General features: G+C 42.5%; 1 protein-coding gene across 3 annotated transcripts in view; it reads right to left on the minus strand.

The window, feature by feature from the left end:
* The window catches only part of FUBP3 (far upstream element binding protein 3), a 40,818-nt gene that overhangs the window by 11,885 nt on the left and 3,138 nt on the right, over nt 1-25,795 (minus strand). For 2 of the 3 annotated variants that reach the window (XM_064469134.1, XM_064469136.1), the window contains exons 2-13: nt 21,793-21,898; nt 15,502-15,552; nt 14,996-15,029; nt 13,080-13,129; nt 11,370-11,441; nt 10,610-10,667; nt 7,871-8,033; nt 6,851-6,949; nt 4,758-4,862; nt 4,265-4,367; nt 3,492-3,592; nt 2,069-2,210 (exon numbers count right to left, since the gene is read on the minus strand). In XM_064469134.1, coding sequence (XP_064325204.1) covers nt 2,069-2,210; nt 3,492-3,592; nt 4,265-4,367; nt 4,758-4,862; nt 6,851-6,949; nt 7,871-8,033; nt 10,610-10,667; nt 11,370-11,441; nt 13,080-13,129; nt 14,996-15,029; nt 15,502-15,552; nt 21,793-21,898 — 1,084 coding nt within the window. The remainder of the gene's footprint in view (nt 1-2,068; nt 2,211-3,491; nt 3,593-4,264; nt 4,368-4,757; nt 4,863-6,850; nt 6,950-7,870; nt 8,034-10,609; nt 10,668-11,369; nt 11,442-13,079; nt 13,130-14,995; nt 15,030-15,501; nt 15,553-21,792; nt 21,899-25,795) is intronic. The other variant, XM_064469135.1, reaches the window with a different exon arrangement.

Here is a 25,795-nt window from a genome sequence, read left to right on the forward strand (position 1 = left end):
GTATCACAGGGGAGGTCAGGGGAAAAAGGAAAAAAAAAAAGAAAAAGCTGGAAGCTGCTCAGAAGCCAAAAAGGGAGGAGCAAAGGTTTTACAATTGGTCACTGTTAAAAAAACCCCACCGACATCCCCTCTCCCCACAACACCCCACAGGCAGTGGGAAAGGAAATAAGCAGAATCAGGTGTCTTGCATCCACATATGGAGAGTGTGGTACATCCATCCTGGTCCAGGCCCCAAAAGGCAACGCTACAGCCATCACTCACTTGACAAAAATGAAGGCTGCAATGAACTAAGAGCCTAGGCACTGTAAGAACACCAATTACAAGGCGGTATTACAAAGCTACAAGCACTCAAATCACCATACAACTAGTAATTAGTCACTCCAGAAAGCTTCTGATCTGGCCGGTTAAGAATCCCTGTTTTGCTGTTGTGGAAACAAAGGTAAAAAGCCACCCTTCACCCCTACAGCGAGCCTGTGCCAGGCTTTGCACTTGAATGCTAGGACATCCAACTATGCTACCTGCATTTATCTTTTCAGCACACAGTGCTCTCTGTAGTCACAAATGCTCCACTTCAGTGCACTGCTGCACAACAAGTGACCTTTTCTGATCCTTTATTAAGGATGACTAATGGATACAGCAATAAAGTTTCATTATAATTTAATTTTTCCATACATATAACTCTCACCTGTGGACTTCAAATTTGCTTTGCTTGATCTTTTGCCCAACTGGACTGTTCAGCGAGATCAAGCACAATCACTGTAATTTCTGCATGATGGGCAGACCAGGTGCTTTTTCATATTGAAAAAAGTTTTCAGGTTTGTGAAGATGTTTATGGCAAAGAAGAACATCTGAAAATAATTGCGGATACACCGCTGACAAGCCCGTGTCCCATATCTGTGTCCCTTGTCATCCAATAAGGCATCAAGTCCAGGGTGCCACAGGGGCCAGACACACGGAAAGGAACAAGTGAGATGCAGCAGGGTTGCGCAGCAGGGGAGAGAGGCCACAAGACAACATGTTTCATTGCAAGCGCACTCCTGCCCAACACGATGGCAGGAAACTAAATGTCACTGACACATGGCACAATGCCCCCAAGTCTCTGCCTCCTTTACCTCTGTAGCCAACCTGTTCCTATTCTGTTCACCTCACCTCTGCTGAGGCTAAAAGCCAACTGTGATTACTTAAATACCAGTTAAGGCATATGTCATTCTTTGTGAAACAAGCAGATAGCAAAATTAAATACAACTCTCTTGATTCATCAGTATATTTACTCAGAAGGACAGCAACAATTCAGAGCCGTAGAGCTTTTCTATTCCTGATTCTAATTTAAGTACTGCCCTTACTCGATGTGTGGCTCATGTTCTGTGACAGGTTGAGACTGCTGCGGATGCACTGGTTTCATAACTGTCTTGGGGTTGTACTGGTTCTTGAGAGGAAGGCCAGACAACTCCATGTCCATCTCCTTGGCATGGAGAGATTCAACAGCTACGACAGCCAAGGAGCTTCCATAGCAGCGAACATGCTCATCTGAGTGAGATGAGGAACACCAGCCTGCTCTGTGAGGCTCAGATGCGAGCTCATAACTGACAAATCCTGCTACTTCACTTGATTCAGACACTTCAGGTACATGGCTGGAAGCAGCTACTCTTATCACATTCAGAGACATTCCATTTTATCACACGGCACTCACAGAAATCCAGCACGAGGAAATGACTGTTCTGCTTGTCCCTGATAAACTGTCCTTTAAACGAATTTTCTATAAAAAGAATCCACAAATGAACCTGCCTTTTCTCAGCCAGCTGCTTGTTATAACAAGCTTACTTGACAGCTCTGCATGAAGAGCCTCTCTTACAGACTGTGAACAAGGACCTGGAGAGTACAATTATGAGTGAGAGCACCACATAAAAACAACCACAAGTGCTTATAGCTTATTCCTATGCTGCATTCACTGGCCACTAAATACCTGCAATTACAGAAAACTCCAAGGCCTCACTGTCAGGCAGCAAGAATGCGACCGTCCCGAGAGCAAAAGATTGCAAGCTCGAGTATTTGGTGTCACCGAACCCACCTTTGCCTATAACGAGGCCACACTTATCGGCCGGCACCGTGTAGGTTATTTCCTGCATGCCCCCAGGCGTTCCAACGCTCCAGTCCCCACGGCCACGACCTCTTCCTCGGGCGACAGCCAAGCTTCCAAAGCCATCTCGTTCCTTGGAAGGTAAAAAATATGTATCAGTGGTTTTTTGTTGGCCCAATGCACATTAAAAGCAAAATATAGCAAGGTAAGTTAAATTGCATTATAATCAATGGCACTGAATTAAGGTATTTTTGGACTTCAGTTTCACATTCAAGATTTTGAAGCACTTTAAAGAAATGCCAAGTAACGCAGGTTACAGCTGCCTTCCTGAGTCAGGAAGGTATTTATAATTTTTAAATGCATGCCTTTGTATCTGCTAAAATAAACCTATAAACAAGCATCAACTACTAAAGGACTTTTAGTTTGTGATGGGGGCTTTCCTCAGAGCAACCAATAGCTCTTGGCACTGACACACACAGAAGTTGCTTCCAAACCCTTTCAAGAGTCATTCTTTGAAGAACTGCTGGGATTACTCAGCTGAAATGCACATTTTCCAAAACTTCCAAAGGAGGCTTTTAAATTCAAAGACACTTAAAGGACATGCCTATTTTGGGTAACTGATTTCTCCAAAAGCAAAAGGTGATGGGCAGAGGCTATCAGGACAGACCTCAAAATCTAAGTGGATGATTAAAAAAAAAAAAGTAATTAAGCATTCAAGCCAGATCTCAGGGTAAGAAGAGATATCAAGACCTACTCTTGATGAAGAAATTATGCTCAGGTATCTGGTCAGGAATGGCCTGACATCTTTACTTCTGATAATACAAAGGGAATATACCTCCTGCATGAGTCTGCCCTACTACTTCACCCATCTTTGTACTTCCTGCTCTTGGGCAATGCAAAACATCGGTGTCTCTTAGGCACAGTGACCGCATACATGAGCGTTCATTGCCTTCCCCTGCCTCCCACAGCTGCCAGACCAGAGGACTAGAGCCTGAAGAGGAGGCATCATCGAGCACTTGATGCTCTGCTGCCCAAGCGTTACTCAGCCTTACTGAGCAGGGCCTCTAGTCACTGTCTATGCTACTGCTGGGCCCCACTCCACCAGGTCACAGTTTCCAAGTAACTTCAGAACAGCTAAACCTGTGGGGTAAATGTGAAGCTACAATAAGGCCTCATAATACTGCCTGAGAACAGGAGACCTTCCCATAACTCAGGCTGCCCACATCACATTAGAAAACCCAAATAAACAAAACCCAAACCTAACATCTCTGTCCTGGGCAGCACCACGTGTGGCCTGCCAGAGGGAAAATTTAACACTGTTGTTCTTCAGATGGTGGCATCCATCCACACAGCCACACACATGCGACTACATTCCCATATCAGCATTTTTCTCCCAAGGGCCTGCAGAACCCACCTGTGCTGTGACAATAAGCTCACTGATGATGTGTGCTGCGTGTTGACACCTGTCGGCAAGCCCCATGACCTGTGCGACTCTCTCGGAACTAATCCCATCATCTGTGAAGAGAGGTGGCAAAGACTAAATTAAAAGGAGAAAACATCCACCTGCCAACAAAAGCTTCCTTCTAGCACCATCATTGCTAGCAGTGTTTTCACACAACATAACTACCCCAACAACTACCTCTTCCCACCACCTTCAGCCCCTCTTCCATGGACTGGAAGAAGACAAAACCAAACCCACGCTGCAAAGCAAACAACGTTCCAAATGCAACACGTTCAAATGTCAAAAAGCCATGAAAGAGACTGATATAATTTTAAGAGGACAAAGGCAGCTTTGATAGGTGATCAGACAGCCAAGGACCCAGAGAAAGTTACTTAGAATTAATCAACTCCTGATCCCCAAAGGCTTTAATGTCCTGAAGGAGAATTCTTCAACAGAAAATAAAAGGGGTTTTGTTATTGTTATTTCATTTATCCATACAGTTACCACTCAAGACATGACTGCTGTGACATCTAATGTTTGCAGATGAGCGGTATATAATCTTACTCTCTGAAAACCAGAAAGTGCACAAGGAAGCAGCACATCATATTTAAACGTGTTTCAGAAAGAGACACAATGCACCTTTAAATTAGACAGGCCTAGCTGCTGTAACCTCAGATCAGATTCACTTAGCAATCCCAAACTGGAACGCTGGTCAGAAGGTAACAGCTCTTCATCCTCACACAAACCTGGTTTAAATTGAATCCTAACTCCAGCATCATTCTGAATCTTTTTGATCATTTCTCCATTTCTTCCTATCACAATTCCAACAGCAAACCTGGGCACAGAGACCTGATGGGAAAGGCAAAGCAGTATGAAAGCTCAGAAAACTAGACTGAATTACTCTGATTTTACAAGTAGATGCTCTTAACTATGAGGACAGCCACATTAGGCAGCTCCAGGCTACAGAACCATATCGCTTAAGAAAAACAAACATGTGGCTGCAAATTCCTTCCCTGCTAAATGAACTCTGCACTACCAAGAATGCAGCTTAGAAAGACAATTAGAAAAGTGCCATCTGGGAGTCCATGAGAACTCCTCTTTGCAGCCAGGCTCACTCTTCTGGCAACAGAACACAATGCATTTAAAAATAAGCTTACAGGTTACACGTGCCATTTGATGACTTCCACCCACTACCCATCCCACAGGGAGGTTAGCAGAGTACTTGTGAAGAAAACATACCTCTATGCTGCCTCCTCCCATTCTAGAACTGAAATCATTGCGTACGCCTCGGAAGTCTGCCTGATCTTTCTCTCGGATGATCTCCAGTACCATTTCCCTCGCTTGCTACATGGGGAAAGAAGTTACAGTTAGCTTAAAATTATTCTGCTTGCCATCTTGGTGTTAGGGCCTCAACAGCGGCTAGTGGTCAGGCTTCAGGCAAAGCAATCTCCATCTGCTTAACAGAAACAGCATTCTAATTTAGAATTTCTTTTTCCACAGTCAATGGAGATCTGTTCTTGATGGCATCATCCATGTCTGACAAAACCTGCCAAGTGTGCAAGGCGGCAGTTTGTGTGCGATTGCTTCCTTCAGTCTTTCAAAAAGGCCCTTTAGCTATTAAAATATCTTTATTTGGTTTTCTTTTTTGTTTGTTTGTTTTTAAATTAAAGGAAGGCCCTTTCCTACTGCATAGAACTGAAACCAATACAGTAAGGTAGAAGCTGTGGTAGCATAGCAGAGAGCATGTCCACTAAGAGCTAGAGAGCAGGTACCAAGGAGGCAGGTGGGCAGTAGTGAGCTTACTGACACTCAGAAAAGTTAAGCCCAAGTCTGCAGCAATCCAGCAAGACATTTTCTGAGACAAATGAATATTCTTCCTACCTACTTGCAGCCCTCAAGGCCATTCACAAGCTTGCATGTAGCCCAGCTAGTAAAAGTGTACCTTGGAAATAAGCCAACAGTAGCCACCATTAAAAAAAGCCTACACGTCAAAACAAAAGCCTTTGTTTCTATATATTACCCGTCAAGCTTTTGACATTTTGGTTCTACCTCCAAGTTTGAGGGACACTGGTGAATCTGACTCCTTTCACATTTTTACACATTTTCCATGCCCCCATGGTATTTTTTACAGAAGAAAACAACTCAAGATGTTTCAAAGAAGCCAAGACAGAAATAAGGGCAATGGAGAGATTTCATAGGGATTTGAGAGTTAAGAAGCACTGTTGTGGCATCCATAGAATCCAACCAAACCCAAGGATTCATCAGGCTTCTTATGTGCTTTCTAAGCATGCTCAACTTCAAGTGCCTCAAAGATCTTCCAGCCTATACGTGCTTGGCATGATTTATGGCATGGAAGATGTGACAACAGCAAATCTTGCAAAGCAGAAGCAGCCACCTGGGAAGTAGCGGCACTTCAAGTATCAAGGCTGCCATTAAACTTCTTTTTGCATATCTTCACCTCCTCAACAAATATAAGAATTTTGGAAAAAATAAAAGCCAAAACACATTTCAATCTAAAAGCCCACTTGCAGTTAGAAGTTTGAAAAATACAACCCAGACATACTATCCCTGAGCAACATCAACTGTTGCAGCAATTTATGGTTCGGGAGATCCTATGAAACAGAACTATGTTTATTAGAGCAAGGAATGCTAAGCTAGATTTTACGTACTTAGCAAGGTATGAAAAGCACTTGCTGACACGTGGAACACGCCACAGCTAAACTTTAATTCAAGCATTCCCATCATGCTGCAATCTTCCAGTCTCCAGCTGAAAATGTGTTTTTGCTTTGAACCGCAGGTACGAACACATCTGTAGAACCCTGACACAAGGAGACCGAGGTACCAATATTAAGCAAACCCCTTGGTTTCAGGAGTTGTCATGGGTTTGGTGTTTTGGTTTGTTTTTTTTTTTTTTAATTACCTGCGTCAGTTGGCTGTCTGAGATAACGCACCTTCCACAGAACTCTCTCAAATGTGTGGTTAAGTTAGTCACTAAAAACCCAGATGCTCACGTAACATATAGCTATGTTTTTTGTTTCACGGACTGGAAAGCATTTCAAAGCTACTTTCTCCAAACCCTCCTCCTCAGCTCTTCTCCTACCCATGTCTAGTATCTACATGGAGTGAGATCTCCTAGGTTACGCTGTAAGCAAGCCAACACTTTCTAGTCTGGTGTTTTAACTTGCTCTACTCAAAGTTCAACCTTATAGAACAAACAAAACCAGCAAGGATCATTACATTTTCAGTTGGATTCAACTCCATTAGATGCTCACAAATATGCTAAAGTTTAAACTTCTTGGTCTGTGGAGTAACTGCTTACTTTTATTACATACCTGTATTTTAAATACATCTCCAGTAATGCGGAGAGGTTTGTCTGCTCCAGTAGGCAACGGACCATCTTGGATCATAATCATTTTCACACCTGTTCGTTCCTGAAGAAAAAGCACAGAGCACTTTGATAAGCAGAGTCCCTGAAACAAAGGACTACAATTTGGTTACTAAACATTATGTAGGTCAAATCAGCAGCTTTACAGAACGCTACTTTAGCTCTTCACGGGTACTTATAGCACAAATTCAGTAATAGTCCTGGAGTCTAAAGGACTGCCAGAAAGTGGGCTACTCCTGAAGTTCTCAAATAGCTGAATCCCTTGGAAAGAGAACCCATCTACCTCAACAACTGACTTTCAGCCCTTTCCAAAATTTGTAGCTGTCTGCATATAATAGTTATTAAGTAACCAGCCTTAAAACCATTAGATGACAGAGGCCTAATCAGGGCACTCAAAAACCTACATTTTTGACCTAGGTGCTTTTCTGAAACCTTCTATTCTTTAAAACACTTGTACCAGATGGAGGAATAAAGAATGTCTAGGAACACAGATTTACACATAACACAACACTGTTAATTAGAAAGGTATGGGATGAGGAAAAAAAGGAAGACATACGCCAGCTTTACCACAGATCAGCAACAAAAGAGAAGCACAGCACTCTGCAACAGCATGGCTGGCATTAAAAACTATTGCAGCAGCAGCAGACTAGAGATAGCCTTTTCTTGGCTACAAGGATCCCCTCCTAAACAGCACGCACCAAATGTTATCTAAAGCACACGAGTTTCTTTCACAGTTCTGGCAAAACTCCACTACATACGTAGCTGGGGCCAAACCGATTTCTTTTTTAACACAAGATTGGATTTGAGTCCAGCTCTCCGAAGGCAGAAGAGTAGTCCCTGCTGTAGAAGGTTAGAGCATTTAAGGCTCTCCATTTCAGCACGCTCCTGTTGATTTAGAGCACGCTCTTGTTGATCTAGAGAAGCTGCAGTAGGGAAGAGAGCCCTAAAGTAAATGCATCTTGCGCACCTGCAACTGTTTTATTGTTTCACCTCCTTTGCCGATGACTAGACCCACTTTGGATGCCGGGATCAAAATCTCCTGAATCGTACTGTTGCCATCAACATCGTTGTGAAAACCAGGTCCGTTCCGACAGCGATCTACAATCTGCCCCAGTAGCCGTTTTGCTTGTCTTTGGAAAAGAATCGAGGGAAACAACCATTAGACAACATTGTTCCACTTGACCAAGAGACCAGGAACCATCGGAATGGGAAGCGATCGGGGAGAGGAGAAGTAGTGAAAAGATGAAGGAAACCATAGTTAGCACAATGTTTGCTTTTTTTTGTTTGGTTTTTTTTGGTAACTCTTCAATGTGTATTTTCCCCTATCAATATTACTTATAAGCAGTTTGATTTTTGAAAGGGGAAGAGAGAAGGAAGAGCAGCAGCATGCTCTGACCTCTTTGGAAGTTAAGGATAATAGCTGAGCTATAGCATTTGGGGTGCTTATTTTGAATGAAGATGCTCTAGGTTCTAAACTTTAACATGTCTACAATACTTGTTAAAACTCAAGCTCTGTTCTTCTTGGTCAAGACAAAACACACTGCTGATACTAACACAGCGCATTGGTTAACCACTCTCCAATCAGTCACAGGCAACTGCCTTGCTCTTCTCTGCCTGCTCTTACCAGCAGCACCAGAACACTGTTCTAACACAGCCTCTGCCCCAAGCAGTGGGTGCTGAAGCTACACCGCAAAGCGAGGCAAGAATACTGCAGCAGCAACCAGTGAAAGACTGGGTTCTTCTACTCCTGGTGAGAAGAGACACACAAAGAAGCATTTGGGAGATTAAAGATCCCTCTCTAAAATCTTTATCAGAGGTAACGGACAGGGTTTCCCTTCATCTTGAAGGCTCCCAGTACCATCACATCCCTTTCCTGACCTTCTCTCACAACCCTTCTCAAAGCAGGCAGAAGAAAGTCACCAGTTCCCTATTCAGTCTAAAGCAGTGTCTCCCCTTCTCTCCACTCCATACCAAGCCACATCAGGCACCCTAGGAGGACTGTCTTCTCTCTGGCGATTTGAAGAAACAGTACAAAGTCATCCTTCGCAAGAAGACAGTCACCCAAGACAGCTCAGGGGGTGGTGATCTGAGGCTGTACACCCATCAGAGCACTGCTTTGACTTGACTTTCTCACAAAACAAGGCAAAAGGTGGAGTTTCTGGAAGAGTCTTAAGAGGTTTTATCCATCTACCTTCACATTTTGCATAAAGTTCTTTTAGTGACAATATAGAGACTACAACAGTTAATATACAACAGATTTCAGATGAGAAGGGGTAATTTGGAAATCAACCCTACTAGTTTGCTGCTGGATATAACTAATGGAAACACTCCTCACAAAACCTTTTAAAGAAGCCTGACATCTAGATTGGTTTCCCTACTTCATTTTCTTTTTCTACAAGTAGCCTGAAAAGACAGTTCAAACAGCCAACTTAACAAGAATTTTAGCACAAAAGTAAATGAAATTTCACCTAATTCCACATCCTCAACACCTTGTTCTCCTTCACAAATTGAGTATTCTCACTCTTCTTTTAGAATTATTAATATTTTATTTAAAGACAGCCTTGGACATGACTACATTTAACTGCTTATTTCAGAACCATGAAATCTTAACTATACCTCGTCCCCACTTCCCCCAACTGCATCTCATCAGGCATCCCAGCTTTTTAATATTTTGCTCTTGTTCTGAAATATCCTTTGCTAAAGGGGGAAAAGCACTTCAATATCAGCAAGAATACATTGCCTGCCCTATAATGCGAGCTTGCCAATTATATTTATTCTGGCTCACTGCTTGCAGCATTATGGCAGAATAAGGAGATTTAAGTACCTTTAGATCTCTTAGGAATGGAAGAATGATGAGTGTCTCTCTTTAGAAAGACAGTCTTTGCGCCCATGTATTTTCACTATCAAATGCAACTCAAAGATTTCCAGATGGATTTTAAAAAACCCACCTACCCAAAGGCTGGGGAGAGAAAGAGCAGCTCCATATGTTAAGTGTGTTCCTGTAAGCCTGAGGATCCTGGATCCAGTTCCAGCAGGAGGTCCTCAACTGGTTTGTGAGAGTCTCAAACTCAGCTCCTGGGAAGGGGGAGGGAGGAAACACTGTCCCTAAAGTTTCTATACGTCTAAAGAGTAGAAACCCCTGCTGGCTGGCCACGTGTCTCTACCATGCAGGGATCAGAATTCAAGACTTTGGTTCAGTCCTTTGCTTCTTGTTGGCAGCAATGCAGAGGCAAGCACACCCATGGGCCTCATGCTGCTCTGCAACAACACCAACACCTCCAGATTATTCTGGAGTGGCACCGACAGGCTTTGGAGGCCTCATGCAGCCCTTCTTCAGCTGGAAGGATGGTCATCTCAATAGGAGTAGGGAAGCGAAGGGGAGAAGAGAAGTGCCCTTCAACAGCTTAGCTCAGTATCCTGGAAAGCTGCAGTTAGAAAACTGCATCCTAGGTGCCCTAAGAGCAACCTTGCCCTGCGGAGGGGAATTCGACGGAATTTCTGCAGAGGGTTCAAACTGCAACTGAAAAAAAGCCTTTGAGGTGCACAGTTTAAAGCATCAGACCAAGAGGTTCTATGCTCCAGAGACCCTCAAGTTTCTCTAGGCCAATATTTGCTGGTGTGGCTAACCAAGTAGCACCACTGACAGAGCACAGCATTAGGGAGAAGAGAGAGAAGGGGAAAGGAAAGAAATTAAACCAGAACTCACTCAATGCTCTCTGGCGTCCCGGTGAGTACACAGGGCCTCTCAGGCATCCCACCACTGTCTAAAAAGGAAACAAGGACAATTTTAATACATGGAATTAAAAAAAGGCAGTTGTTTCAGTAACTATCCAGCAGTAATGGAAGCACTGCCCCCCCGACACAGAGAGCACATTAATGAATTCAAAGACATCCAGGGTCAACATATTTTAAATGGTTTGCTGGGTATCTGGAGTCTTTTAAAGCATTCCCCACCAATTAAAGGGAGGGGTGAGAACTTGATTACAGTTTGCTGATTATATTAATCAACAGTTTCCTGTACAGCCCTGTAGTACAGTCTTCCCCAAAGCAAATAGGCACTACAACAGAACGGATGGTCCAATTTTTTCAGTGCAAGTTAGTTGTATGAAGAGCTGCTGCCAGGAGTTCAAGCTGACCAGATGAATAAGAGAAACGGCAGAGCTGAGCAAAGCGGTACCTCTGGGAGAAAACTCAACAGCTGCAATTTCAGGTCTAAGCACAACACGGATTGTCCATTTGCACTGTACCCATCCACTGGTTGAAGACAGTTCCTTAATTGTTTCACTCCCCAACCCACCTGACAAACCTGTTTTCTGTGCTAGTCGGGAGGTCAATCCCACAACAGCTCTCCTATATCAGTTGTTAACGGTGGTAACACACCATGAGCATGGCAAGGCGCCTGATCTAATGGACACAACATCCTTCAATATTAAAACCTGCCACTCGCCATACAAAGAGGCTCTTACCTGGAGCAATTTGAATTTTGCAGCCAGACTCTGCCTGAATCCGTGAGATCTGTTCACCTCCCCTGCCGATTACTGAAACAAGTTCAAAAAGCGTCAGAACATACCATTTTTCTGAGTAACTGCAGAGCACCTTCCCCCTTTCACTCCGCTGCAGCTATCTATAAAGAAACAGTTTGACTCCAGGATTGCAGAAGAGGCATCCACAGCATGACCAAATTTATCATAGTACAAAAACATTAAGGTACTGCTGAAAGTTATTCTGTTTGCTTGGAAAACCAAAACAAGCCAAAAAAAGTCTATCTCACACTTGAATGGAAATAAATAGCATGCAAGAAATAAGGGACTAGTTTGAGTGCTGCTAGAAGAGTATATCTTGTTCAGTCTGAACCAATAAACCAGTTATTTGGGGTACTAAAAAAGGCAAAGACTTTTGCTTTCATTTCTTTAAAATTTGTATTTTACTACCTCTTTTCAAAAGACATACTATTTGGCTGGTCTGCACTCAGAAGAAACTGCTACATACTGAAATGGTCTATCAAACCTTCAGTGAAAACAAATACCTATCTCCCTTAACTCTGAGTCAGCACATTGTTGTTCAACAACAAGACATACTGGGAAGCGACTATGTGCCAATCACCATTCATATCCTTCCCAGACTGCAAAAAAGAGCAAAACTGTCAAGTCAAACAGGTATGCCTGGCTCAGGATGCTCCCGCAGAAGCATCTCTCAGCTGTGGGCTTGCCATCTCCCTGCATCTGCCTGCCCCTGAAACAGGACTGGGTTTAACACGCAGGTGATGCACCAACAGAGCATGCAGGCTCTGCTCTCACAGAGCTGAGGCATCCCTCCAATGCCCCCCCACACGCGTGGTACCAGGACGGATAAGCGAGGAGGTCTGGCAGGAGGAGTGTGAGCGTCGTCTTTGCAGGAATTTGAGTTACAGTGTCTTTACTGTACTTTGAGTACTATACTTTGAGTTATAGTGTCTTTACATTTGGGACAAAACTTCATGCACTGAGGGGTAATTATCATGGCCTGTTATTTTCCTTTTTACTCTTCATATATCAAATTGGAAGAGATACATGAAGATCTAGCAGTGGAAGAGTCAATGCAATCACTGTAGCAACACAATAGCAGGAGGTGCCATTGAAAGGAAGAGTAATGATCACCAAGAGGAAGACAGAAATTAGGATCAAACTTGAAAGAGGACAGTATCAGGAATGCAAATCTAGGAAAAATTCTCATCCGAGCAATGCATGCTTGTTGTGTTTCCCTGCAGCAAATGTATAAGAGATTTATAATTCTGTTTAACTTGCCTTGAATCAATTCTTATTTTAACATTTAAACTTTGTCTTCCTCCCGCACCTCTCAGTTTTGCATACTCAAAGGACTTAAAATGTTTCAATGATGGGAAATAAATTCACTTTTAACTTGTTTATGACTATGCTAGTGGGAATTTAAAGGAGAGAATAACTAAAACTCTCAGTAACCTGTACTACTCAGTCTTGTTCTTACTACCGGGACACCAAGCTTCTCCATGCAAATTGCACCCAGATTTTAAACACAGTTCATCTGGTCCCCATGAAGACAGCATTAGACAAGGCTTATCCAAGACTAGCAAGCACAAAAACCCATGAGCGTGTCAGAATAAACAACATTCCTGCACAGAATACGTCAAGAAACAGCTCAAAAGCATCCAAGGTACTTACTAAATCCAACCATTTTATCAGGCACTTTGAACTCTTCTGTTATTACAGCCCTAAAAAAAAAAAGGAAGACAAAAATAATCAAATAGTCATTACAAAGAACAATTTGGAAGCCAACTACTTCCATGCTGTAGAAACCAGGCACAGCATAATGCTTTTGCACACACAAGTAAACACTACATCCCAAAACAAATGATTTTGTAAGAGACCTCTCATGGACACTTAATATCTCCTACGCTGGATACATTTCCAGCCTACTCTCCATTATCTTCAATGGACCTGACAGAACCATCTCTTTTTGTCATTCTTGCTCCAGACAGATTTAACAGAGTAACGGCAAAGTTTCTTTAATATTTAGGACTGTGGCTTGTAGGGTCTAAGCTGATATGAACATCCCCTCTGATATTCAGATTCTTTTTTTTTGCCTGCTTGTCCTTATCATTCTTTTCCTTGGAATTTATAAAAGCTGTCTTCAATTATCCTTTGAAGTCTCACTACCTCAAGACTTCCACATCTATTGCTCTTTGGACTTTTTCAATGTGTCTCTGCCTCAAAACATAGCACCCAAAGCAATTTCCTAAGACCTGACCACAGTCAGGTAGAAAGGAATTACATTGGATGGTTCTTTGCTTCGCCGTCTCTATTTTATAGAAAATACAATGCAACAAATATGGAATTTGCAAACTCCATATAATTAGATACGTGCTATATACAATTTGTTCAGCAATCTCAAAAGCAATGCAACACCTGCACAGTAAGTTCAATGCAGGTTTTGTGGTGAGGTATATTAAAATCTTCCCATTTTTTGCTTTAGATCAGTTAGGGTAGGTATAAAATACACATCAGACTTTACCGCTAACCTGCAGATAAAGTACTCTTCACTGTCCTGAGGCTCACCAGTGGAGATGCAGAACCAAACAGTGTCATCCATACCCGCAACACAACAGGGAGGTTCAGAATTACCAGTGTTTTAACCTGGAATAAACCCAGTCTGTTGCCAAAATGTGTTATCCTGCATCATTTGTTAACCACCCCGTGCTGGAGGAACAGTTGCAGCTGGACAAAGAAGCTAACCTAGCAGAAAACCAAGCACCAAAACCAGAAAGAAACCATTTCAGGCTTTTCAGTCTATTCAATTGCCTGCAGTAGCATCACTCCCGGCAGAAGAGAGGTGGCAGGTAGCAGCAGGGCAAACAATGCTGCCGCCCTTCTCTGTGCTGCCTAGCTTGACGTTAGCTTTAACCTACCCTTTAGAAGCTGAAGGTCTTTATGTATATTGCTTGTGCTTTCTGCTAAGGGCCTCAACAAACAGCTGGTGATGATGGAAATGCACTACTATTAGCTCGAAGGTGAATCCAGCTTTAGAAATGCCCTCCCCTTCCTACTCAAAACAAGACAGTCAACTCCTTAAGGACAGGATTCAAGAAAAACTGAGAATTTTACTTTTGTATTGTACTTTTACTGGTACTTAGATGCTAAGGCATGCTGCACAACAACTTATACCTGCTTCAGTCTCCCACAACCATCTTTGACAAAGAAGTCATCCCAGGTCACATTACACCAACAAAACTAAAATAAAAAAGTCTACCTGCCCATTTAGTACTTCCAACTTCTGTCAAAATGCCAGAGCTTTTAAAATTTTTTCTTACTACTCCGCCACAGGGCAGGGGAAGGGAGGAGAGAGAATCTATTCTGCTGGGTCCTGCAGATTTTCAGGAACCAAATCCAAGTTTCACATCAACTCTTCTTCATCACAACAGCCAGCCTTAAAGGGTTAGCAGAAACCCCAGCCTGGAAAAAACCTAAGCTGACGTTTTCTCCACATTCTCAACCTCTGACTTCCTAACACTGCTACAGATGGTGGATCAATAAACAATTAGAATTGATCAATAAATAATAAAACATAACCCACTGCTTACCTTTGATGTACCAGGGCCCCTAACTGGTTACCTACTGTGGCAGAGAGAGAAAAAAGGAAAAAAATCAAAGCATTAGCACGGATAAACTAACTTCATCCCTACAGAAAAAGAGTTCTTACCATTTCATCAAAAAAGAAAGAAAAGCAAAACAGTAATTTAGGTTCAGTGGCTGAAATGAATGTGTTATGTGGTACAAAACAGGAGGGGATTTCTTGATCAACACACACCATAACCCAGTGTCCAGCTGAACACAGGATAGGGAATTGATCTGCGTCTCCCCATGCTGAGAGTCATGGGAGAAAATCCAGCCTGCCCAAATCCAAATCCCTGCAACTAACCTCCCCCTTCCCAAATTAAGCCCGAAGTAGTAAAAAAAGGAAAAAAAGTGGGGAGGGAGGGGAGGAGAGATTTCAAGCAGACTGGTGTGTATTAAATAACAAAAATAAAAGCTGAGCAGACCCAGAGATTTAGGCTAGGCGAAAGCATTAACGACTGCTTGCACATACTTCTTTCTGTGTCTCTTATCTGTGCACCATGGAGCCCACTTACACGGAGACCTGTTAAAGGAATAGGTCTGTTAAGTAACCTTGTGCACCCAAACAGTATTTATTTTTTTTTTTTTAAAAAAACCCACCACGTTTTACTGAACACACACATTCCAGGCATATCTGCGATGTTAGCTGGTGGTCCATTTATGATTAGCAGTTATCTCCCCAGCTGACAACCCTCAGATTTCTTCCCCCCCCCACAGATTAGATCTTTCTTCCAAATGTTAATGGGGAAAATATCATTAGACCAACACATGCAAAGTGGGAACACATGCCCTGCTGGGCTTCCTACTGGACTTTGCCTGCAGCAAACCAGCTAAAAACCAGACCATTTGGTCCTAACAACCAGTTGAAAGATTATATTGCATGCCTGGAGGGCACAAGTAGCCAAACAAATGAAACAGGCCAACATGTGAGCTGTGATAATAAAGGTGCCGTTTCAAACTACTTTGCAGCAACCTGCACGTTCTTTGACGGGAAATAAATTGGCAATCAGCTGGCAGGGCTAGAAAGCGGATGCATCCCACACACTCTAAATCCAGTAGAAAAATGCATAAAGTTTATGGCCAAACAGTTTATTCAAATAAAATAGACAAAGAGAGTCAATACTGTATTTCTGCTGCGTGTCAATACCTTCCATAATAGTTCAGGACCAAAATATCGACAGCATATATATTTTATTACTCTCCCCAGCTCAGTGATAAGACAACTGCTGCGTTATTGACTCCGTTAGATTTGTCTTTGCATATTCTCACCCTGAATATAAAAAGCTCTAGTTTGATAACTATCAATACTGCAGTCGAAAAAGGTGGGTGATGTAATGGGGAATATTTGCTCTAGCCGATAAGCTACTACCGCAGAACTGGGCAAATATGACCAAATTCAGAGTCTTGCCATCTTGCCCCAAACTGCGCTCCAAATATTTTTACCATGCGCAATAGGTCTGGTGGCTCTTGCTGCAGTATGGGATTGACCTTGCCAGGGACCCGGCCACTTGTTATCCCAAGATCCCAGAAAGAGTGGTCTTAACACTACAAGGCTGTATTTAAATATCCACTTCTCATTTCAATTCACCGTAACAGCTCTCTTAGCAGTCTGTTCCACTGCAGCCGCTGCCCACAAATTATGAGACAGATACACATCCTATAATCAACTCCCGAAGTTCAGGCAAGGAACGCAAGAGCCTTCATTTTGTAACACAATCCTACACTTGAAAAAGACAACTTCTTAGGGGAAAAACTACAGAGCACAAGAAGTTAAATCAGTCAGGGAAATAACGCTTTAGGTATATATAACAATGTCTCCAACCCATTCCAAGTACTATACAAACATAATAAGCCATTCACCACCCCAGGCAGATATCATCCTTCCTGTATATTTATTGTATAAATTAGTTTAAAATATTAAGCCACAATAACTTATGTGCGAGATCATCCCTTCCACATTTCACAGATAGCCTCTCCATGAGCTGAGATCGAAGGCAGATGGAGAGAACAGGGAGTGGTTTACAGGGTGTCAGTTATGATTTCTCTGTTTTGGGAGGAAAAGAGAAACAACTTGGTTCCCGGTTCCAACAACCTAACGGCCCATTCCTTCTCCAATATACCCATTTTGCTCTGAACAACAGGGGCTAATAAAGAGGCAGGGCTGGGGCAGACTGTGCTCGCTGCAGCACCGAAAGCTGATGTTGTGCTCCACCATCTCCCTCTTCACGCCAGGGAGGGAACTGAACTCTGACAAGCCACGTACATATTTCCCCCTTTTTACATCCATTGAGTACAATTTAACTGTAACTGCACTCATTTTACTGCAAAGAAGGAAAAATACTGAATAAAATCAGCACAATTTCCTATTAATGGCACCTGCTGGTTGATAACTCTTCACTCTGCTTTAGGCTTCACCTTAACTGAATTCTACCTAACAGACACTCAAAACAAATGTGGATTTTTTTCCACCCCATAAAACAGAGCAGCGCCTCCCACTAAATTAATGTGCATGATGGGAATATACAATCTCATCAAGAATATCTTCATGGCTAGAATAAAATCAGAGCGACGCATCTCCTGGACAGCAGTGGAACAGGGTTGCATTTCAACCTTTTGAACGAAAACGGATCATAACTTTTAGAAAGCTACAAGGAAAACATTAGCTACCCTAATTCTTCATCATTAAATATTGCTAGGTTTTTCTTTAATTAAATGGTCAGAACCTAACAAGTTTTGTGTCTGCCTTCACTGCAAATCTTTATAGGCTTTTTTTCCCCTCCCTTAAACTGCTTTATTTAAAAAATGGTGATCTGTAAAGTTGAGATCTGAAGAACATTGGGATTTTGCATATGACACTAAACCTTTTGCCAAGAGATGGGGACTTTTGCCCTGGTCCTACTGCTGCTACATATGTGTCAAGGAGCATCATTACTAACCTATATCATCAGTACGACAGGGATAAGATTTCCTTCTGCCCATTGCTATTTTCATTGAAAACATATTAGAGCAAAAGAATAAAGTACTCTGTACAAGAGGATCGTGTTGTGTTTCAGCGCCTTGGCTCTACTGCAGTTAAGTTTTATTACACCAGAACGAGCCATCTTCATATATGTATGTACCACAGAAGCTTGGGGAAGGCAGGGGGTGGAGATAGGGGCGTGTGAAGCTTCTCCAAGGTCTCTCATCATTGTTTCCCCAGACTCAAAGGATGCCCCAGCCTTCAGCTGCAACACTGCTGCTCAACCCTACATGCATCACTGGAAACTTCTTCAAAGCAGTTCAAAACAGGGCCAACAAAGGCAAGCGTTCTGGCAACCAGTCTCTTTCCAGCAGACAAGATCCCTGCTTCCTTTGAAAAAGGCTGTTTCTTGAAGGATTATTTAGCATTAAACAAACTTATTAAATTGTGCTGGTAATTAGAGGGACCCATTAATTAGAATGGAGGCCAGGAGCAGCCGTTGGCCATTAACAGGAGGGCTGGGATCTATCCTCAGCAGCAAGCCACAAGCAAGATGCCACGAGGTCTCTGCAGCTCAGAGCTAACCTCGTCTCTAGTGCTCGCCTTCGCTGAGGAACATTAACTGCTGCAAGTGGCCATATAAATGCCGGCTATGACTTACTGTGAGCAATACAAATAAACCTCATCTCCTCCCTGCACTATAGCGATTTGCAGGATTACTTTAAAGTTGTTTACAGAAAGGTGAAATAAAGAAGCCAGGGAAAAGAGAAATAATCAGTCTCAAACTCCATCTAATACCAATAGGCCAGGTCACCAGGGCCAGCCCTAGCAGCTCTTCGTTTCAGGTGAAGGTTACAGTGAGGGAAGTGCAAAAGGCACTCATACATTCTGGTTTCCAATATTATGACAAATCTATTTTTCCTGGAAATGCTCTCAAAGCAGCTGAATTTGTTTTGACCAGCATACTGTCACCCTGTCTTAGGACCACTTCCTAAGCCAACATCAATCAGCCACACCAGCAGCTGCTTACAAAAACGGACAGGCAGAATTAGATTTTTCTGAAAGACAGACAGTTTTCTTGTCACCTTAAATACTTCCCCTGAACCCAATTTTTTCAGGAGCATTAGGAACAGAAGTAATTTTCTAACAGCTACAGGGGGACAAAGGAAGCAGTGAGAACTGCACCCAGCCGTGAACAGGCAGTATGCAGAAGTAAACAATCAAAAGATTTACCACCAGGTTTGTTTCCAAGCTATCCAGAGCAGCAGAATGTATCCAAGCCCCCATGCTCTAAAATTTCTAGAGCATGCGCTGACAATATAAAAAAAATTGCTTCTTGACAACGTCTCCAAACTTTGTGGTTCACAAACAAGTAGAAAATGGAGAAAAGCGTAGGCATGCAATCCCCAACATCCCTTGTTCGCAGCTAACGGAGTACTAAAAGATCACCCAAATGGGAAGTGCTTTCCTAATTTAAGTGTCCTATTAAAAGCAACTGCCATCTTCCAGATGCCTACAGCCAAAGCTGCATTACAGACTTTTAATGCCATGGCAGCAAGAGCAGGTAGCCTAAGACTAAGGTATGGATCATACCATCAACTAATACATAGCAAGATGCACTCGCTGCTTCAGGAGTTCCTGTGGCAGGCTGCAGTTATGGGTATGCAGTTAAAGAGCAGCATAGGAGAATCACACAATTTGGTGGGGAACTCATCACATGATTTTATTTCAGTACAGGATTTACTAATGCCATTAGAAATAAAACCCAAGATAACCAAAGCTGAAGGAAGCAATACAACGCTTGCTCTTACCCTTACAATTTTGTTTTCTTCACAAAATTCCAGCCCTTTAAAATATTACTTCTATCATTTCTCTTCTCCTCTAGGATCTCACAGATCAGATTTTTGGGAAGGGGGTTGGACAAAGTTATAACATGTACAGATGTATGCGAAGAACCCAAGGGCAAATACAGCACTTGGAGCTACTTTAAAAACAGTTACAAACAAAACCCAGTGCTGAACAAGCACCCAGGGTGAGCAAACACCTGTAGATCTTTACATCAGCAGAACAACTCAGGGGTACTGTCACTCTGCAAGGCTCTCCCGGGAGCAATCCCTGCTCCATGGAGCTATCTATCACAGCACAAGAAACCAGCAGTAACGTACATTTGTAGACTCCAACTGTATTGACACGGTTTGTGTCAACACAAATAACGCTCAGCAAGTAATAGGGCTCACCAGTAAAAGTTTAAGTACAAAGTCTAACTTGCGCAGTCATTAAGTGCTACGAACATTTCACAAGTTCATAAAAACCCGTTTTGTCAAGAGGTCAGATTTCTCAGTTCAGTCTGATGAATCAATGAAAAAACTAATGTTATGAATGACTAACTCCTAGGAGGCTACTTTTATTCTTTTTCACATACAGCCACAGCTCAAAGTTCTTCAGGATCTTTCAATGTTCAATGTGCAGGCTGTTCTTCAATGCTGAACAGCCTGCTTGAGACCCGAGCACCTTTCCATGTAGAAACCACCACATACCAGTAATGCCAGGCCTCTGGCTCCTCATAGACATAGTTATGCTCCAGCCTGAGAAATAAGGTACAGGGGCTCACCCAGATAAACCCATTCTTTCCTGAAACACCAAACCAAAGGTGCAGCAACTACTTGCTCAAACAGAGCCAACGCCACAGAACAAAGTGCGCTGTGGCATGTGTTTAGAAAACAGTAATGTTAGCAAGCCAGAGGCTCCACATGAAAGAAACTTCTCCCCTTGCTCCAGCACGTTTTCTTCACAATGACAAGCAGTATTTTCAGCCTTTGCATCAGACAAAAAGTTATTTTCAAAACTAAGTGCTAGGCAGCAGCTTTGCTTATCTCCTCAGTACTCCTGAATGTATCTCTGGGGGAGAGAATCACCCTGCAGGGCTACCTCTGTCAATAAAAATACTAGAGGGAATAGGAAGACACAGCCACGTTTTTTTTATAACCAACCACAGGAAAAGGTGAGCTCTTTGCATCCATACAGCAGCATACAATACAGTTTAAACACTTCTTGTAACAGTACACATCATTAGACTTGTAAAAAAGAAAACACCTATTCTAACATTTTGTTTATTCCCACCAAAGATAAGGAACCAATAACTTAATACTGTATGAAAGTGTTACAAATAATTCATGACAGCTACCAGATATGGTCCCCCCAGCTAATTATTCTTTGGCCGTGGCCAGTGTTAAATGCTTTAGAGATTTAAGAATCCTCAGAGAATAATGATGAAAAAAGCTAAGCCTAATATGGGAAGTTTCCTTCCAACCTGTGTCAACTTACATCAACACCCTTTCTGCTTAAAATTTGTGTACAAAGGAATCAGAACTCTTGACAGCAACTCAGCTACTGTACTGTGACCACTGCTACACACGGAAAGGAGCATGTGTCCCTATACACTGCCTGCTCTCACAAAATAAGGGTCATCAGGGAAGAACAGCTCTAGTACATACATCTGGTGCTCCACACATGGGCTCCAGCACAGTTCCAATAAGCACATCCTCCTCCCTCTCTCCCCGCAACTACCACAGAACAAGGTTTAAATTACAGAGCTCATTCGCTAATTCCCAAAGTTCATGAACTAAGAAGGAATTGCCTCACGTTAATAATGCTAATGCCTAGGAGCCCTGTGCTATCTAGATAAGAATAAACAACACAGGGAATCTTGTATAAAGTTCCTATATGCAGAAAGATGCATTGATTTCTGTCCTTAAAGCAGACAACTGCCTCCATAGATGAATTGACTAATTGCAGCCAGCTTACCTCCATCATCCAGGGGCCGTTTCTGCACTCCATAACCGTAGACTGATGGGTCCACAAGTGCTGTGGAATTATTCAAGTGAGGAATATCTCCAATTTTAGCAGCAATCTATAAAAACAGGATAAAAGCATGATTAGCATACCCGAAGTTTCAACCATTGCAGCTAAACACTCTTTCCTCCAGTAAGGCACATACACCAGTCCAACCTTCTCTCAGCTCTTGTCTATACAGGTGGCTTTACAACAGTTCAAGGCAGCAGTGCTTCATCTGTAAAGCAAACAGTTTTCTGCTTGCTACTGATATTTGTTTAATTAAGATCACATTCACCCAGTTCCTCTTCCCGATCACAAGTGGGATTTACTCCCTGGACACTATATTCAGGCTTCTTCACTCAATGGACAGCTGACAAGCTAAGCCTTGTGAAGAAGAGAGTTAAGCAAGCTCCCTAACTTTGTTCCGGAGAAGCTGCCACCACCATGGCCATGTAGGAGGACACATGCTTCCTCCTGCTTCCTACTATGCGTACTTGCACATCAGTGGGGGGGCGCGGAGGGAGAAGAATGTGAAAATACACAGCAGCACAGGTTTGGGAACTCTTTGTCGAAGAGATTGGATCACCCTGTATTTACTGTATGAAGGATAAGCCCCATATCTATATATACACACACCTATATATAAGGCAAAGTATTAGCCCAGAATTAGTTTCCATTTCTTGCAGTGGTCAATACAGCACAAACACAGCTAACACTGCCTGTGCCTCTGCTTCCATCCCTTACAGAGGATAACAGCCATTCCCTGCCAATCTGGGATGCAAGGATATTTACAGGAAGAGGAGACAGCCAGGTATGGTAGTAAGGGGACTAAGGTAAGCAAATAAAACTAGGTGAAAGACCTAGCCGCCACTTAATAAAAGTGAAAAGTTAAGCTTGTCTCTAATGATATTTGGGAGACATTTATCCAGAGGGATGCTGACTGAAGCAAGCTCTTTCACCTGCCCTCCAAGCTAACTGATGTAAGCCCACTCTAGAAACATATACGTGCATTACTTTGGCACTGCACCCCCATTAATACCCCCTTCAGGGACAGGCAAATGGCGGTCTCGCAGCACCCCTTGCCTACATAAAGTACTTTGCTATAATAAGCAAGTGCAGAACAAGGTAGTTACAGAACAAGTGTAAAGCACAGTCTATTCTACAGCGTTTGCTTCCTTTTCCAGCAAAAAGAAAATCATTGAATAGGATCTTTACTAGGAGTCTGATCTCACTCTATTATAGCTGGGATTTCACCAGAGAATAAGCAACAGGAACAGATGAAAGAGCATTTTACACAGGTATACTTTAAATGAAGACAAGGGCAAATGACAACTATAACTAAAGCTGTTTCTAAAATTTGAGTTTTACTGCAACAGAAAGACACCTACAGTAACTCTGGTTGTTGACGCTATCGGCTGCTGCAGTGGAATAAACAACTGCCCAAGATTCAGAATCACAGGGTACTGGGAAAAAAAAAAAAGCTATTTGAAATAATCTTGAAAGATTGAGGGCACTGCTTTTAGGAAGAGAACAGAAAACATTCTCTTCAATGCCTTGCATGAAAAGAGCTCCAAGTTTTGACCATTTTCTTCTCATAGCCCATTCCCTCCTGTCCTCCTCTAGAAAGTCAACAACTTTGTCATGTCAGAAATTCCAGGAGCTAAAGAATGAAGTCTTCCTGCAGGACCAGCACAGTGATCATGTAGCAAAGGTTTGATGACAAGCACCTTGTATATCAACATCTCCAAAAACTAATAAGCCCATAGAAATCTGATTCCAAACGCGTTAACACAGACTACCCCCTGCCCACTCCATACTAGGGAGTGCCAGCTGATGCCCTGTTTTTTTGTTAAAAACTGTACTGCATCTGTGGTTCCAGCCCTTTGCCCTTATATTTGGGATGCAGAGCATTTTAATAAAGGTACAAACAGCAGATATTTCCTGACTACTTCAATGCTGAAAAATAAATTTAAAAACATATCTTATAAGAATCTATTAACAGCTTTCGCATAATAACTTACAAACGAATGCCCAAAGGAACAGTGTCAGGTACAGCATACCCTAGCATGGTTTGGAACCTTTGCTTTTAACATGCCCTTTAGGAATTCTTTTTCTGTAGTTATTTATTTGAAAAAAATCTGTAAGTTGTGGAAACTGCTAGCTTTGGAGCTGAAATCACACACACACCACACTCACGGGAAAGAAGAAAATAGTCTATAGATAGCAGAAGGTGGCCTACAAGAGGAAGCTAGCATGAAGCACAAAGGTGTGCATGAACAGATCACCAGCAATAAGGCTGTCTGCTCCGAAAGCAGGAGAGTTTTGCAAACCCCCACTCATATGCTTAGTACGCAATTATCACCCTGGCACAGAACCCTCCAAGTAAAGGGCAAAATAAGAGAGTCAAGGCAATTTTTACATTATCAGTTTTGGGGCTATTTTCCTCCTTTTTTTTTCCCCCTGCTGTATTTAAACTTGCACCCTTATCTCTAAAGCCTCCCAGCTGCCGCCAGATTACAGGCAGACAACATACCACCTCACTACAGCAGGAAAAAATACCCTGTAAAATTAAGAGTTCAGCTTTAAGTAGACGTAGCAGTTTAAATACATTTTAACTTCTTATGTTCAACTTAGAATGGGAACTTCAGTTTTTACTATAGCTCCAGCAGGGAGATAAGCACAGAAGTTGGAACACAGCAAAAGTAAGCAGACCCAGCCCTTATCTGACTAAATGACCTTGAGTAATGTACTGCTAGCCACTGCTTTTGTCCTGCTGTATCTCAGACTTAATTTTTCTTTTTCTTTTCTAACCCAACACATCCATTTTATTAAGCCCTGAAATACACTGGGGAAAAGCATCACTACCACAGAACCGTTTCTGCACCTAATTTTCCCAAAATAAAGCTCTCCAACAGACACTTTACAGGACACAGTACAAACCTGAGCTACAAATTGCACTGGTAAAGCCAAGAAAAAAAACCAAACAAAATAACTCATAAAGTTGTGTGAGGAATACATGTTTTCCTATACCTTGCACTTCTGTCCTCTTATACCTTTAACACTTTTTAAAAACGGTGTAATACCAAAACACTTTTAAATATGAAGCTTATTTGTTCAGCACAGCAGGACTCAAACACCAATATCTGCAGAACTCAGCTTTCAAGAGAAAGGGCCTAGCTTCTGGGAAGAATCTCTCCATGCTGTCCTGCAAAAGAACAGCAACCGATAAAATCACCGATTCTAGGTATTAGCAGGACATAAAACAATAAGACGCCGTCACCTGGCCCTTCTAGTACTCCTGCTACTCTTCCCAGTCACTAAGCAGCACACTCGAGTTTGCATGACAGACGCTTCTCCAGAGCTCTGCAGGAAGTAGGGAAACCATCCACAACTGCTTAAGTTTCATGTCACAGGTGGTTTTCCTAACTACTAGAGTAATTGCAAAGCCCTAAAACAATTTGAGGATGATCTGAAAAAGTTCTCTGCAAGGGGATAAAGAAAAGTCAGTCTTAAGACCCCTCCATCCCCACAGAAATTAAAAGTTAGAGCCTGATAACAGAAAGGGATTTTAAACATACAGCCTGTTGACTCTGAGTAAGTCTCAGGATATTCATCAACTTTCGAGGTACCCAAGATGGCACACTACAGGCTTACCAAGCCACAGCCTTTCCTCTTCATAGCATTCCCGGACATTCAGATTCAGGCAGAACGTACAGCAGGTTACAAGAAGAATAGGACATGTATGAAGAGAGAACCAGTAAGTGCTGCAAACACACGCACTGTACTGAAAGTGATGCTGCCGAGAACAGGAGAGGGTAAGAACAAAGCAAGATGCTGTTTTGTCTTGACACTGTTAAGACTCAAGGACAGTCCCACAGAAGTCCATTTTTTTTCTCCAAAGCACAGGCAGTTCTGCTCATTTTCTGATCCCACTACTCAAAAGGGGAGCAAACATCCACTCTCTCCCCCCACC

This window comes from Phalacrocorax carbo, chromosome 18 (genome assembly GCF_963921805.1).
Source record: "Phalacrocorax carbo chromosome 18, bPhaCar2.1, whole genome shotgun sequence".
NCBI lineage: Eukaryota > Metazoa > Chordata > Aves > Suliformes > Phalacrocoracidae > Phalacrocorax > Phalacrocorax carbo.